We start from the raw sequence: 15,327 nt of genomic DNA, 5'->3' as shown, positions 1-15,327 counted from the left end.
GAATGAAGCCCCGCAGCTCACCCAGCAGGCCCCTGCGCCCACCTTGCGCCGCAGCCGGTCGTTCTCGTCGCGGCAGATGGAGAACTGCCTCTTCCACTGCTCCACGCTGGTCGCAGACTCCTGCAGCGCCGTGCTCAGCCGGGCGTTGCTCTCCCTCAGGCTCTGCAGCTCGATCTCCCATTTCTTCACGTTGGCAGCGCTGCAAGGCAGAGGCGAGGTGAGGGCTGGGAAGGCAGATGCTGTCTGTTCCTCTGTCCCCCGCCTGCCTGGGGAAGGGGACCCTGCCACCCCCTCCCACCCGTGGGCTGGCTGGACAAACAAGTGCCCAGAGGGATGGGCCTGTCTCTCCGGTGTGAACCTGTCCCCTTGCAGGGCTATTTTCTTAACTAATCACTTTAGAAAAGAACAGACTTCTTAGAAAAGGAAGAGACGAAGCTTGGAACGGAGCCACAGAGTGAAGGCTCCTCCCTCTGACTACAGCTGATCCCTGACACAGAACGTGACCCATTACTTCCTGCAATGAGTCTCATGGACAGAGGTTCTGAAAGGCCGGCTGGACCAGGGGCCCTCTGAGAACCTCAAGAGAGCTCCTGCATCCACCCTTCCGACGAGTTCCCAGCACCGATCTTGGAGCCGGAGCCAGGGACTTAACAAACAGGTGATCATGGTCCCACTGTCCCCTGTGCCACCCCAGAGCCTTTAAAGGAATCTAGATTGACTGGGACACCCCCCGCCCCGGGTGGAACTGGGGTCCTAACACAGGTCTGAGGGACACCTCCACTGCACCACAAAAACCTGTGTTTGTCTTTGATCTTAGGTGTTCAGTGAAAATGTTTTTAAAAACAAACAAACTGGAGTCAGGTCCCCTCAGATGCTGGGAGCCCAGAACCTGGTACCGCACGGCCTGAGGGACGCAGAGCTTGCCCCGTGAGCCCCAGAATGTCCTGGCTTCTACCTCAGCTGCCTGGCTCAGGGCACTTCTGCTTCTAAAGGCCTTTAAAAAAATTATCTGTAAATTTGAAAAACTTACAGATACAAACAACAGTGTGGGGACTGCAGGAGGGTGAGGGGGAGGTGTCGGAGGGCAAAGGGGTGCAGATGGGGATGGAGGGAGACTGGACTTGGGCTGAACACACAATGCAACACACAGATGATGTGTTGTAGAATTGTGCACCTGAAACCTATCTAATTTTATTAACCAGTGTCACCCCAATACACTCAATAAAAATTTTTTTAAAAAAAGTAAATATAGCTGTATCCGAATAATCAGCATTATCTCTCATTTCACAGCCTCGAGGACCTGAGAATGGGATAGGAAAATACACACTCTCGGTTTCCAACAATATAGTCTGAAAAAATAGAAAGTATTATTATCTGATTAATTTTAGGACTAATGATTGAGAACTTAAGCTGATTTTTTAAATGGCTTTACCCCTATTCCTACCATTCACTTCTCTATTAAACTGGAATTTCAAAACATTTATTTTTAGGGCTGAAACATTTTCATTCAGGCAGCTCACTGTGACGCAAACAACCAAAAATAGTCCTTACAATTGCCTGATGAGTAAGAGAAGAGACTGGGCACAGTTCTGTCCTTTGAAATATCTGACAAAATCTACAATCCAAAAATAGTGACCGAATCTAAGGGTTACAGTCCTTCCTGAAATCCCAGGTCAGGTCACAGGACTGAAGCTCCAAGCACGGGCCAGGCCAGCTGAGTGGCCAGGAGACTGTGCACGCTGTGACCAGCCTGGCGGAGAGCAGCCCCGAAGCGGCTGGGCCTCCTCTGGTCCGGAGACGAGACCGGTCACTCCCAATGTCCTGAAACTGCCCAGCAGGAGAGCCTTCAGGGGAGTGCTGAGCTGGGAGAGAACAGGACCTAGATTTCAAACCCCTTACCTCTGTGTCAGAGCGATCTTCAGCTTGTTGTTCTCAGACTTGAGGTGGGTGTCCGCAGGGCTCGCGTGAGAGGCCTTCTCATCATCTGTCCCATTGACACTGGATGCCTGAGTAGAAGATGCGGTTTCACACCCAGACTCCTGGCCAAAGTGAATTACCTCACACGTTATTGTAGGTCCTTCGGGTGGCAGCAAGTCAGGCATAATGAGAAACTTTCTCAGTGTAGGAGGACAACTCATCTGACCAATTCACAGCACTGACTAACGAGTCAAAAGACTATCAAGAACAAAGGACAAGGCCCAGAAGAGTCCACACGAGTTCAGGAAGTTGGTGCACTTCACGGACAAGAGAGCACCTGGGCCATTACTCAGAGCTGTTTCACTCACACTGTCCAGATAACCCTAATAAGCTTGGACACCTGGTCTCTTTAAATAACACAGAAAGCAGGCCCATAGTTGGCTCAGTGGTAGAACATTGGCCCGGCGTGTAGAGGTCCTGGGTTTGATTCCCAGTCAGGGCACATAGGAGAAGTACCCATCTGCTTCTCTACCCCTCCCCCTCCCCCTCTCGCTTCTCTCTCTCTCTCTCTCTCTCTCTCTCTCTTCTCCTCCCCTCCTGCAGCCATGGCTTGATTAGAGCAAGTTGGCCCCAGGCACTGAGGATGGCTCCATGGCCTCCACCTCAGGTGCTAAAAAATGGCTCCGGTTTCAATGGAGCAAGAGCCCCAGATGGGCAGAGCATCACCCCCTAGTGGGCTTGCTAGGTGGATCCCGGTCGGGGCACATGGGAGAGTCTGTCTTTGCCCCCTCCTCACTAAAGAAAAATAAATAAATAGAAAAAATAACACAGCAGCCACAAATTAGAAGAGATTTATGATAAAGAACAAGAAACAGTAAATGAGGAAAGAGAAAGACTATTACAAGCCAAGATAACTAAAAAATCCTGGGGCTATAGAGAGTAAGAGTCATATGTGCATTAAAACAACAGGACTCAGACATGGACGTCTGCGGTCTCTGTTACTATTTAGCATTGTTATGAATATTCTGAGGTGTTTTCTGTAATAAGTCATCCCACATGGTGGTGAAATCTCATCTGGTCTTGGATAAGATCTCAGCAAGATCTTATTGAGCCTCCAACAAGCATAAAGGCAAAGGAAGGAACCATGAAGGGAAGGATGTATAAATTTGACTAACTTTACATTTATGCATTGCCAAAAAAATGCCATATATGAAATTAAAATACAAAAAAAAAAAACTTGGGGAAATATCTGCTGCTAAATATCTGCAGATACTAAAAGCAAAATGTTTATTCCTATACTGAAAAACTCTTAGGAGACAGTTCTCATTTTTTAGAACTACACACTGAAATATTGATGAATGAATAACAGGATGTCTGGGATTTGTTTTAAAACGTGTGGGGAGAAAGAGGAGGACATAGATGAAACAATTGGTCATAAATGCCTAATTGTTAAGGCTGACCTATGGGACTATAGGGGTTCACTATAGAATTCTGTCTAGCTTTGTTAATGTTAAAAAATAGGCCCTGGCTGGTTGGCTCAGCGGTAGAGCGTCGGCCTAGCGTGCGGAGGACCTGGGTTCGATTCCCGGCCAGGGCACACAGGAGAAGCGCCCATTTGCTTCTCCACCCCTCCGCTGCGCTTTCCTCTCTGTCTCTCTCTTCCCCTCCCGCAGCCAAGGCTCCATTGGAGCAGAGATGGCCCGGGCACTGGGGATGGCTCTGTGGCCTCTGCCTCAGGCGCTAGAGTGGCTCTGGTCGCAACATGGCGACACCCAGGATGGGCAGAGCATCGCCCCTGGTGGGCGTGCCGGGTGGATCCCGGTCGGGCGCATGCGGGAGTCTGTCTGACTGTCTCTCCCTGTTTCCAGCTTCAGAAAAATGCAAAAAAAAAAAAAAAAAAAAATAGCCATGTTGGCTCTGGCCAGGTGGCTCAGTGGATAGAATGTTTTCCTGGCACATCCAGGTTATGGGTTCAATCCCTAGTCAGGGCACATATTATAAGCAAACAATGAGTGTACAACTAAATGGAATGACTAAGTAAAAGAATGAGTTGATGCTTCTCTTTCTCTCTCAAATCAATGGAAAAATTGAAATAAAGTTCTTGGAAATCAACATCAAAGGTTTAACACTTTAATTTTTAAAAAGGAAAAGATTAGGCTATTGACATTTATAGAAAGAAATGCACAAATCCATTAACATTTAAAATATGAATCTCACCAGTAAAGAAATACAAAATAAAAAGCCAATAAAATACTTTTTCCTTCTGTGAAATCAACAAAACGAGGTTAGTTAGGATGTGGGAGGAAAAATTGCTCTCAATGCTGGTGGGAGTTAGAAATGTATATTTTTGTAGGTTGCATTTGCAGTGTTCATCAAAAGCATTTAAAATGTCCCTACTTTTAACCCAATACTTTCACTTCAAGAACTGATCTGCACAAATCATCAACTGCACAAAGATGTGTAGGGGCCCTGGCCGGTTGGCTCAGCGGTAGAGCGTCGGCCTAGCATGCGGAGGACCTGGGTTCGATTTCCGGCCAGGGCACACAGGAGAAGCGCCCATTTGCTTCTCCACCCCTCCGCCGCGCCTTCCTCTCTGTCTCTCTCTTCCCCTCCCGCAGCCGAGGCTCCATTGGAGCAAAGATGGCCCGGGCGCTGGGGATGGCTCCTTGGCCTCTACCCCAGGCACTAGAGTGGCTCTGGTCGCAACATGGCGATGCCCAGGATGGGCAGAACATCACCCCATGGTGGGCAGAGCGTCGCCCCCTGGTGGGCGTGCCGGGTGGATCCCGGTCGGGCGCATGCGGGAGTCTGTCTGCCTGTCTCTCCCTGTTTCCAGCTTCAGAAAAATGCAAAAAAAAAAAAAAAAAGATGTGTAGGAATGTCCTTGTCTGGTGGTGGTGCAGTAGATAGAGCATCGGCCCAGGACACTGAGGACCCAGGTTCAAAACCCTGAGGTTGCTGGCTTGAGTGTGGGCTCATCCCACTTGAGCGCAGGGGTGCTGGCTTGGGCGTGGGATCATAGACATGACCCCATGGTCACTGGCTTGAGCCCAAAGGTCACTGTCTTGAGCCCAAGGTCACTGGCTTAAGCAAGGAGTCAGTGACTTGGCTGGAGCCCCCTGGTCAAGGCACATATGAGAAAGCAGTCAATGAACAACTGAAGTGCCACAACTATGAGTTGATGTTTTTCATCTCTCTTCCTTCCTGTCTGTCCCCGTCTGTCCCTCTCTCTCACTTAAAAAAAAGGGGGGAGGGTGTGTAGAAATGTTCACCACAGTGTTGCTCATATTAATGAAAAATTAGAAACCACAGAGATGTTCCAAATTATAGGATGTTAGAGGAATAAGCTATGACACAAATAGTAGAATACTGTTAGGCCATTAAAATAGCTTTGAAAAGGGATATTTGCAAACATGAAGAATGACATAAAGTGAAAGAAAAATGGTTAACAAGAACAGTATAAGAATACACTGGACAATTATATTAGGAAGAAACACACCAAAATATTAACAAAATATTTTTAATTGGTGAAAAAGCAGGTAATTCTTATTCCCTTCTTTATAATACAGCATTTTTTTTTATTTCTGCAATGAATTCATTTTGCTTTTCTAGTCAGGAAGAAAACCCCACCTTAAATGTTTTTTGAATTAAGGTTGTATAATATTTGGAAAATTTAGTCAAAGTATTCATTCCCTAAGAGATTCAGGAAACTAAATTATATGATTTCTAATAAAAATAAAAATGTAATGGTTTCTGCATCTGGGGGAAACATCAGAAAAGGTAAAAAACTAAATCTTAGAGGCAAAAAAACTATATATATATATAAATATATATTCTATAATATAGAATATAGAATATATAAGTTATATATAATATAACATAATTATATAAAATATATAATTATATAATTACCATCTCATATAAATATTACCATCTCATGGGTATATTTGATTTTTTTATGGTTTAAAATACTTTGGGAGGAAAAACAAGAGACTAAAACAAAAAACCTTATATAAAAATTTCCACTAATAAAGTTTAAAGATATTGTTATGTGGTGCTCAGAAAAAGGTAGTATATTAAAATTTTTCTTTAGACCCTGGGCCATTTCAGGTGCCCAGTTTTCAGCCTGGTAGTTAAGAATACTAAATTAACAGTATCTAGATTATATTAAAAATTATTTAGAAAGACTCAGAAAAGTTCCTGTCCGCTTGAAGTCTAACACACATTCACTTCCATAAATCCATATGGGGCATCTTTTATACCAGGGGTCCCCAAACTTTTTGCACAGGGGGCCAGTTCACTGTCCCTCAGACCGTTGGAGGGCTGGACTATATAAAAAAAAAACTATGAACAAATCCCTATGCACACTGCACATATCTTATTGTAAAAACAAAACAAAATGGGAACAAATACAATATTTAAAATAAAGAACAAGTAAATTTAAATCAACAAACTGACCAGTATTTCAATGGGAACTATGCTCCTCTCACTGACCACCAATGAAAGAGGTGTCCCTTCCGGAAATGTGGTGGGGGCCGGATAAATGGCCTTGGGGGTTGCATGCGGCCCACAGGCCGTAGTTTGGGGACCCCTGTTTTATACGATGAGCCCAGGACAAGGTGCTGGGACTATAACTCAAGACAGATAAAGGTTCTGCCTCATGGAACACCTGAGCCACCCAATCTCCTGTCCTAAGAATCGGTCACTGTGGCTGACAGACCCAGGGAGCCCTGCATTCTCCCCCTTCTCTCTCTCCATAGCACTGACATGCTGAGCGGGCTCCTTCTCGGGTTCAGTAATGGTGGGACTTCTTGCCTTCTTTCCTGGCTCCCTGTCCATACTGGGGCTCATCTCCCTATGCCTCCTCTAGCCTCCTCTCCCCACTGCTTCTTGGCAACCTGAGGCTTCAGCTACTGCTGCTGCAAGGCAGATGGTCAAGCTTTTGGTGTCGATCTTAACTGCTCAAGGTGCCCAGGCCTCCTGGTATATTCTTACCTGCTGTCTCTGACATCTATCCCTTCCTCTCTACCCTGTGGCTGCTCGGGTCAGGTCATTGTCCACCGCGCAGCCTCCTTGCTGAACCTCCATTGCGCCCTGACTTCCTTACCACCCGCCTGTAACCTTCATGTCGATTTCAGATCAACAGTCATAGAACACCTCCAATGTCTGCCAACTACCAATAGTAAATAATTAAATGAAAAACTCATGAATAATAAACTATCTACTAGTGAAGAATTCCAGTTCTTTCCCAGTATCTCCAAGTGCCTCCTGTCCTTCCCACAGTACACCCCATTCCCCGCCCCACAGTCTCCTGGCCACCTTGCTGTTACATGTGCCCAGTCACACACCCAGATCTTCGCTCATGGTGTCTTTTCCTGACTCTTTACATATAACCTTGTCACTAGGTCCTGCCTTCTGCCCACCACTACAGACACCAATCTAGGCATCAGGAATGCAGATATTTTCATTTCAGGTTAAAACAGGTCCCTCTTGGTCATCATCACACTGTTAAGTAAACAGACTACTTAATTCTTGGCAAAGCCACAACTCCTTTGGCTAACCCAGAGCTGGTGGAATTCCATCTCCCGTCTGACTTTGTTAAAGTGGAGAGGCAGAGGCAAGGGCTCTCTGGCACCCTCAAGTTTCCTCTCTCACAGGCCCAGGTACCTGCACTTGGCGATGAGCACCCTTCCTGGAGACCCCACCTCCCAGCAGAGAGGGGAAACACGCTGCCCTGTCACTGCTATTGAAATGCAGTGACCAGAGAATAGCTCGTAGGGGCCAGGGACATCCATCACTCTAATGCCAACAACCATTTCTTATCAAAAATGCATCACCACATCCTGAAAAATTCAAGAGCCTCATAAATGCATTTCTAACCTCTCAATGTGAGTTGTCTACTCGTCAAAAAGCCTTCAAAAGGCCTTGCTGCTAAATTCCATCTTTTTTGTCAAAGTGACAAGGAACGGAGCCTCAATGATGAAGCACACTCAGATTTATTTTATGGACAAAGTACTCACTTGGGAATGATTACTCGAGGTCTCGATTTTCTCCTGTGACTTGTCTCTGGCCAGCCTGGCAGCTTCTTTCACCTCCTGGAATTTCTCTGCAAACTGAACACAAAGGACAGTTATTAAGGCCTGACCAAGGTGGTGACGCAGTGGATAGAGCATTGGCCTGGAACACTGAGGACCCAGGTTTGAAACCCAAGGTGCTTGATCATGGGCTCACTGGCTTGAGTGCAGGGTTGCTGGCTTGAGTGTGGGATCATAGACATGACCCCATGGTTTCTGGCTTGAGCAAGGGGTCACTCGCTCTGCAGTAGCCCCCGATCAAGGCACATATGAGAAAGCAATCAATGAACAACTAAGGTGCTGCAACTATGAGTTGATACTTCTCATCTCTCTCCCTTCCTGTCTGTCCCTGCCCTTCTCTCTATATCTCTCTCTTACACTAAAAGAAAAAGAAAAAGAAAACAGTTATTAAGATTTTTGTTACCCTTATACATGGCTAATAGAACCCACCTTTATTATTTTGCATTGTAGGCCAGAAAATTCTGTATAAATCCAGAAAAAGAATTTTACCTGAGATTATAAAGAAGTGTCTATAAGGAACATTTCTTCCAGTTGACACGACTGGCCAAGGCCCTACCCGAATCAGTTCATAATCTACCAAAGCTACTTTGATGATGAAGGATTGAAACAAACATCTCTGGTCAACAGCCACCAATATAAATGCAAGAAAAGAGCTTGACATGTGGTGGCACAGTGGGTAAACCATCGACCTGGAATGCTGAGGTCACAGGTTTGAAACCCTGGGCTTGCCCCGTCAGGGCACATACAAGAAGTACTATGAGTTGATGCTTCCTGCTCCTTGTGCACCCCCCTTTCCTTTCCCTCTTTCCTTTCTCTGTAAAATCAAAAAATAAAATCTTAAAAAAAAAAGAGCCTGATCAGGTGGTGGCGCAGTGGATAGAGCACCAAACTGGGGATGTAGGGGACCCAGGTTTGAAACCCCATGGTCACCGGCTTGAGCGCAGGCTCATCTGGCTTGAATGCAGGCTCACCAGCTTGAGCGCGGGGTTGCTGGCTTGAGTGTGGGATCATAGACATGACCCTATAGTCACTGGCTTGAGCCCAAAGTTTGCTGGCTTTAAGCCCAAGGTTGCTGGCCTGAACCCAAGGTCACTGGCTTGAGCAAGGGGTTACTCACTCTGCTGTAGCCCCCCGGTCAGGGAAAGCAGTCAATGAACAACCAAGGAGCTGCAATGAAGAAGTGATGCTTCAGCCCTGGCCAGTTGGCTCAGTGGTAGAGCGTCGGCCTGGCGTGCAGGAGTCCCAGGTTCAATTACCAGCCAGAGCACACAGGAGAAGCGCCCATCTGCTTCTCCACCCCTCCCCCTCTCCTTCCTCTCTGTCTCTCTCTTCCCCTCCCGCAGCCAAGGCTCCATTGGAGCAAAGTTGGCCCGGGCGCTGGGGATGGCTCCTTGGCCTCTGCCTCAGGCATTAGAATGGCTCTGGTTGCAACAGAGCGATGCCCCAGATGGGCAGAGCATCGCCCCCTGGTGGGCATGCCGGGTGGATCCCGGTCAGGTGCATGCAGGAGTCTATCGGACTGCCTCCCCGTTTCCAACTTCAGAAAAATACAAAAAAAAAAAAAAGTGATGTTTCTCATTTCCCTCTCTTCCTGTCTGTCCCTATCTGTCTCTCTCTCTCTCTCTGTCACAAAAAAAGAAAAAAATAGAAAAAAGAAGAAACAAATGCAAGAAAAGAAATTTAGTCATACCACAGAAGGAATCTGTGAAAAACTGCATAATCTTTATGGAAAGATCCAAGAATGCTTATAAGTCAATGTAATAAATGACAGAAACATCCAAAAGGTTGGGGAGAAGGAACCGTTCAAGGTTTTAAAAGCTTAAGATATAGGATACCAAAATGCAAAATAGCAAAACGTGACATGTAGTCTATGACTGAACCCTGTTTTGAATGGACGAACTATAAGACTTTTGGGGAACTGCTGGGGAAATGACCATGGACTGAAATTGACAACATCATGGAATTACTATTAATGTTATTCAAAGTGTTAACTGTGTTATGGTTATGTTAAAAAATGCCATTTTTTAGAAATAAATTCTGAAGTATTTAGGTGTGAAATGCTTTAATGTCTGTAATTTAAAGTACTTCAAAAACAATAAAACATAAAGTAATGTGGCAAATGTTAACAACTAGGTGCTATGTATGTACATGGTGTTTATTATACCATACTCTCTAATTTTTAAAAATGCTTTAATATTTTCCTAATAAAAAATCCTTAAAATCCCAGGACAATCACATCAATCACTGGCTTACAGTCACTGACAAGGCAACTGATTTTAATTAGCAAGTACATTGTTCGCACAGAGAACATTCTGTGATGGATAGTGCTGGCATTACAAAGCAAGAGAGCTAAACATGGTTGCTGAGAAACAAAGAAAGCTAGCAAGTTGTAAAGTACCAACAACCCTGTGCCTTTTGCTAAGAACGCATTAGTTTCTGGGCACAGCTACCCTCTGAGTATGTGCATAGGCTCTGCAAACCCTTGCCAGATGGCAAGCGCTAGGGAGCCAAGCACCCTGGTTGAAGCAGAAAAGGTCAGCGGTTCTGTTCTGTCCTGCATTGCTCCTGCAGACCCATCAATAAAGCCACAGCCATGTGGCTCCATGTTTACCCATCCCAGACCTGTCAGAGGGAAACCACAGCACCTGTGGACCAGAACATATGAGGTCCAACAAGGACGGCAAAATTCAGCGCCCCCTCCCCCATTTCCTTTTAGGGGACCCCTTAAGTAAAGCCATTATGTCATGGACTCCTTGATGGGCTCACACCTTTCCTCTCTCGTGGCCCTCTGCCCCAACGTGGCAGAAAGCAGGCACAAGTTAGTTCACTGAATGAGCTCTGGGTTCCAGACTTGCACACTCCTGCCCACTTGAAAAAAATCATGTCAGCCTGGCCTGTGGTGGCGCAGTGGATAAAGCGTTGACCTGGAACACTGAGGTCACCAGTTCGAAACCTTGAGCTTGCCTGGTCAAGGCACATATGGGAGTTGATGCTTTCTGCTCCTCCACCCTTCTTTCTTTCTCTCTCTCCACTCTAAAATGAATAAATTTTAAAAAGGTGATTTACAAAAGTTAAAAAAAAAAATCATGTCAAAGACACAGGCCTAACCCAAGAATGACACAGCCCTTCTGCTCAACAATGGAGAATGCAGCTCAGGGAGGTGCTGTGGTGACTGCCTGGGAGTGTTCTGCCTGGAATCCCTGCTTCCTGACTATCAGCCTAGGAACTAGGTAGGGCACCGCTCGGAATATGGACGTTAACCCAGAAGAGATTTTGTGCAGGCACTATAATGGCCATTCAATCTCATTAAGACACTAATAGATGCAAATTTTTTGTGTATTTTTCTGAAGTTGGAAACGGGGAGGCAGTCAGACAGACTCCCGCATGCGCCCTATACTGAGATCCAACTAGCATGCCCAACAGGGGGCGATGCTCTGCCCATCTGGGGCGTTGCAACCAGAGCCATTCTAGCACCTGAGGCAGAGGCCATAGAGCCATCCTCAGCGCCCGGGCCAACTTTGCTCCGATGGAGCCTCGGCTGCGGGAGGGGAAGAGAGAGACAGAGAGGAAGGAGAGGGGGAGGGGTGGAGAAGCAGATGGGCGCTTCTCCTGTGTGCCCTGGCCGGGAATCGAACCTGGGACTCCTGCACACCAGGCCGATACTCTACCATTGAGCCAACCAGCCAGGGCTAATAGATGCAATTTTTAGGTTTTATTTTGTGCCCAGAATCAATTAAAAGTCGAGTATGATTTGAAGAAAAGTGTAGTGCACATGATGCTCTAATAACAGACCCCCCCCCCCCCCCCCGCTAACTGAATCTGGCTCATGCTGTGCTCAGGAAGGTGGGGGCTAGCTCTTCCCCACAAGTATCTCAACCCTTTACCAGGCTCCCAAAAGCCCTTTTTTTTGTAGGTCCTCTTGTCCCCCTTGTCAGGGCCCCTTTCTCTCATGCATCTTATTCAAAGTTGCTTATAAACTAGACTTAAAATGTCATCAGCCAGTGCCACGGTCATTCTCTCAACAAATACAGTCCGAGCCCCACTTACTACTCTATTGAATAAATATTTCCACTGTACCCAGGCTGGGCCGTGCACAGGGCTGGGTGCTGGGACACCATGCACACTGTATGAGTATCAGTTACTGCTTCCGCCTCCCAGGAGGCCAAGAGTTGAGTAGCAGGAGACAGTAGCAAACAAGTCAGTAAATAAAGTCCTGCCAGGCTTTGACAGCACAGGTCACCCGTGGACAGAGCCTGGGAGCCTCCATTCCCTCTGTCCCCCTACTCCCTCACCCTGAACATCCTCAAATGGTGGAGACCTTAGCTCAGTTCTTGGAGACTTGGGGCACAAACCTTCAGTTCCAATGGACTGATGGGGACTCTCTCTGTCCCCAGTATCCATCACAGGGATTCCTCCAAGTGACCCACAGTTCTTGCCTTGGATGAAAATACTTGCACCCTCTTCCAATAGACCTTCAGCACAGCCACATCTGCATGTTAAGGAGTATAACGGCTCATTCATTCTTTTGCTCTTCACCACCACTTTGTAGGACAGAAATTCTCACTTAGTTTATTTTTTTTCTTTTCTCTCTCTCTTTTTTTTACTCAGTGGAAGGCAGGGAGGAAGATAAAATACTCCCACATGGGCCCAGAATGGGATCCACCCAGCAAGATCACTATGTGCAATGCTCTACCCATCCGGGGTGTTGCTCTGCAACAGAGCTCTTCTTAGTGCCTGAGGCAGAGGCCATGGAGCCATCCTCAGTACCCAGGGCCAACTTGTTTCAATTAAGCCATGGCTGCAGGAGGAGAGAGAGAGAGAAAGAGAGAGAGAGAGAGAGAGAAGTGAGAGGGGGAGGGGTGGAGAAGCAGATGAGTGCTTATCTTGTATGCCCTGACCAGGAATTGAACCCAGAACATCCATATGCCAAGGCAACACTCTACCACTGAGCCAACCAGCCAGGGCCTCACTTACAGTTTCAAGATAAGAAAATGGACCTCAGAGAAATAAAGACTTGCTCATGGTCACATGGCTAGTAAATGGAAATCCTGAACTTGGGCCCAGATCTAATTTCCATGTGATCATTCTATACATTCAGTAAGCTCCCTATGCCAACAGGAATGCCAAGAGCCGTGGCCACAGCAGTTGCTAAATATTTATTGATTCGATTTCTTATTTGCAAAGAAAAGCCTCATTACCTTAAAATGGAAAATAGAATTGTATTCACTTCCTCTTCAAAAGAAAATTACCTATAAAAGCTTTAACTCCATAACAGGCCACAGGAACCTTTTGAGGCAAAGAAAGGCCTGAGAAGCAGTGTACAGGTATGAGGTGAGAGGCCTGGGCAACACATTCCTGTTGTACAGCTCTCCTCAGCTGCATCACATAGCTGTTCTCCTCAGTTGTCAAAGTGAGACGACGAACAACGGTCACATATATGTCAAAGCATACTTCCTACATGGCTTCAAGGTGATAGTGCTATTATAAATAATAGTCTATAACATCTCAGGAAAGGGCGAAAAGGACATGAATTCTCAGCTCATTGGGATGAGACACAAAACGCAGTTAGAACACAGAATATCTTACTGGGTACTCACAGCAAGCCTAAGGTACTCTTACTACTGTCCACATACAAATGGGGCACAGCTGACCTGATCAGGAGGTGGTGCAGTGGATAGAGCATCAGCCTGGGATGCTGAGGACCCAGGTTCAAAGCCCCAAAGTCACTAGCTTGAGCACAGGCTTATGAGGGTGGCCAGCTTGAGCGTGGGATCACAGACATGACCCCATAGTTGCTGTCTTGAGCCCAAAGGTCGCTGGCTGAAACCCAAGGGTGCTGGCTTGAAGTTCAAGGTCACTGGCTTGAGCAAGGGGTCACTGGCTCAGCTGGAGCCCCCTGGTCAAGGGACGTATGAGAAAGCAATCAATGAACAACTAAGGTGCCACAGCTATGAGTTGATGCTTCTCATCTCTCTCCCTTCCTGTCTGTCTGTCCCTGTCTGACCCCCATACCCCTCGCTCTCTTACTAAAAAAACAAAATTAAAAACAAAAGACAAATGGGCACAGCTGGTTTTATAACTGGCCAAGGTTACACTGGAACTGAACATCGGCTGTGTGACACCAGCGCTGCACTACAGTGTCCCATGATTTACCTGCTTAGCTGCTACCTGAACTAAGATGTCCAACTCTGACCCTTACTGTCCCTTTCAAATGTAGGCTAACGAACCTCAGTTTCTTTTTTTTTTCTTTTTCTTTTTTTGTATTTTTCTGAAGCTGGAAACAGGGAGAGAGACAGACAGACTCCCGCATGCGCCCGACCGGGATCCACCCGGCACGCCCACCAGGGGCGATGCTCTGCCCACCAGGGGGTGATGCTCTGCCCCTCTGAGAGGTCGCTCTGCCAGGACCAGAGCCACTCTAGCGCCTTGGGCAGAGGCCAAGGAGCCATCCCCAGCGCCCGAGCCATCTTTGCTCCAATGGAGCCTTGGCTGCAGGAGGGGAAGAGAGAGACAGAGAGGAAGGGGGGGGGGTGGAGAAGCAAATGGGCGCTTCTCCTATGTGCCCTGGCCGGGAATCGAACCCGGGTCCCCCCGCACGCCAGGCCGACGCTCTACCGCTGAGCCAACCGGCCAGGGCCAAACCTCAGTTTCTTTATCTATGAAATGTGAGTGGTTATCCTACCCCCAGGGATCACTGGAGGATGAGAGATGGGGCTTTGCTAGATGTGATGGGGTTCAACAAAAGAAAGCGAGACCCCTCTGGCCTTGACGTGACTTCTAAGCCTTACAACGATGAACTGGGGTAAAAAGAGCTCCAAAAAAGGGCCAATTCATTTATTCAAAAATATTTCCTAGTTTCTCTGTGTGTTGGGATTGTGCTGGGGACACTGAAATACTTGAGAAATATTAGGTTCCTATCCTCAAAGGATACTCAAGACTGTAGAGGATTTTGTTTTACATTTAAGTGGGTGCTAATCAAAAAGAAAATTTCATAAAATAAGCGTAAAATGTAATGAAGTAAGATAAACCCTCAAAGTTAAAATAAATAATCACTTAAAAAGATGTGGTATTACGTAAAGACACATGCAGCCCCATGTTTATTGCAGCATTGTTCACAGTGGCCAGGACATGGAAACAACCAAAAAGCCCATCAATAGATGACTGGATAAAGAAGATGTGGCACATATACACTATGGAATACTACTCAGCCATAAGAAATGATGACATCGGAACATTTACAGCAAAATGGTGGGATCTTGATAACATGATACGAAGCGAAATAAGTAAATCAGAAAAAAACAGGAACTGTATTATT

General features: G+C 46.5%; 1 protein-coding gene across 1 annotated transcript in view; it reads right to left on the bottom strand.

The window, feature by feature from the left end:
* Window positions 1–15,327, bottom strand: part of HOMER2 (homer scaffold protein 2) — a 78,260-nt gene that overhangs the window by 7,912 nt on the left and 55,021 nt on the right. The window contains 3 exon segments of the mRNA XM_066238171.1: window positions 43–199; window positions 1,900–2,006; window positions 7,938–8,030. Coding sequence (XP_066094268.1) covers window positions 43–199; window positions 1,900–2,006; window positions 7,938–8,030 — 357 coding nt within the window.

This window comes from Saccopteryx bilineata, chromosome 7 (assembly GCF_036850765.1).
Source record: "Saccopteryx bilineata isolate mSacBil1 chromosome 7, mSacBil1_pri_phased_curated, whole genome shotgun sequence".
Taxonomy (NCBI): Eukaryota; Metazoa; Chordata; class Mammalia; order Chiroptera; family Emballonuridae; genus Saccopteryx; species Saccopteryx bilineata.
This window is presented reverse-complemented; position numbering and strand designations above follow the sequence as displayed.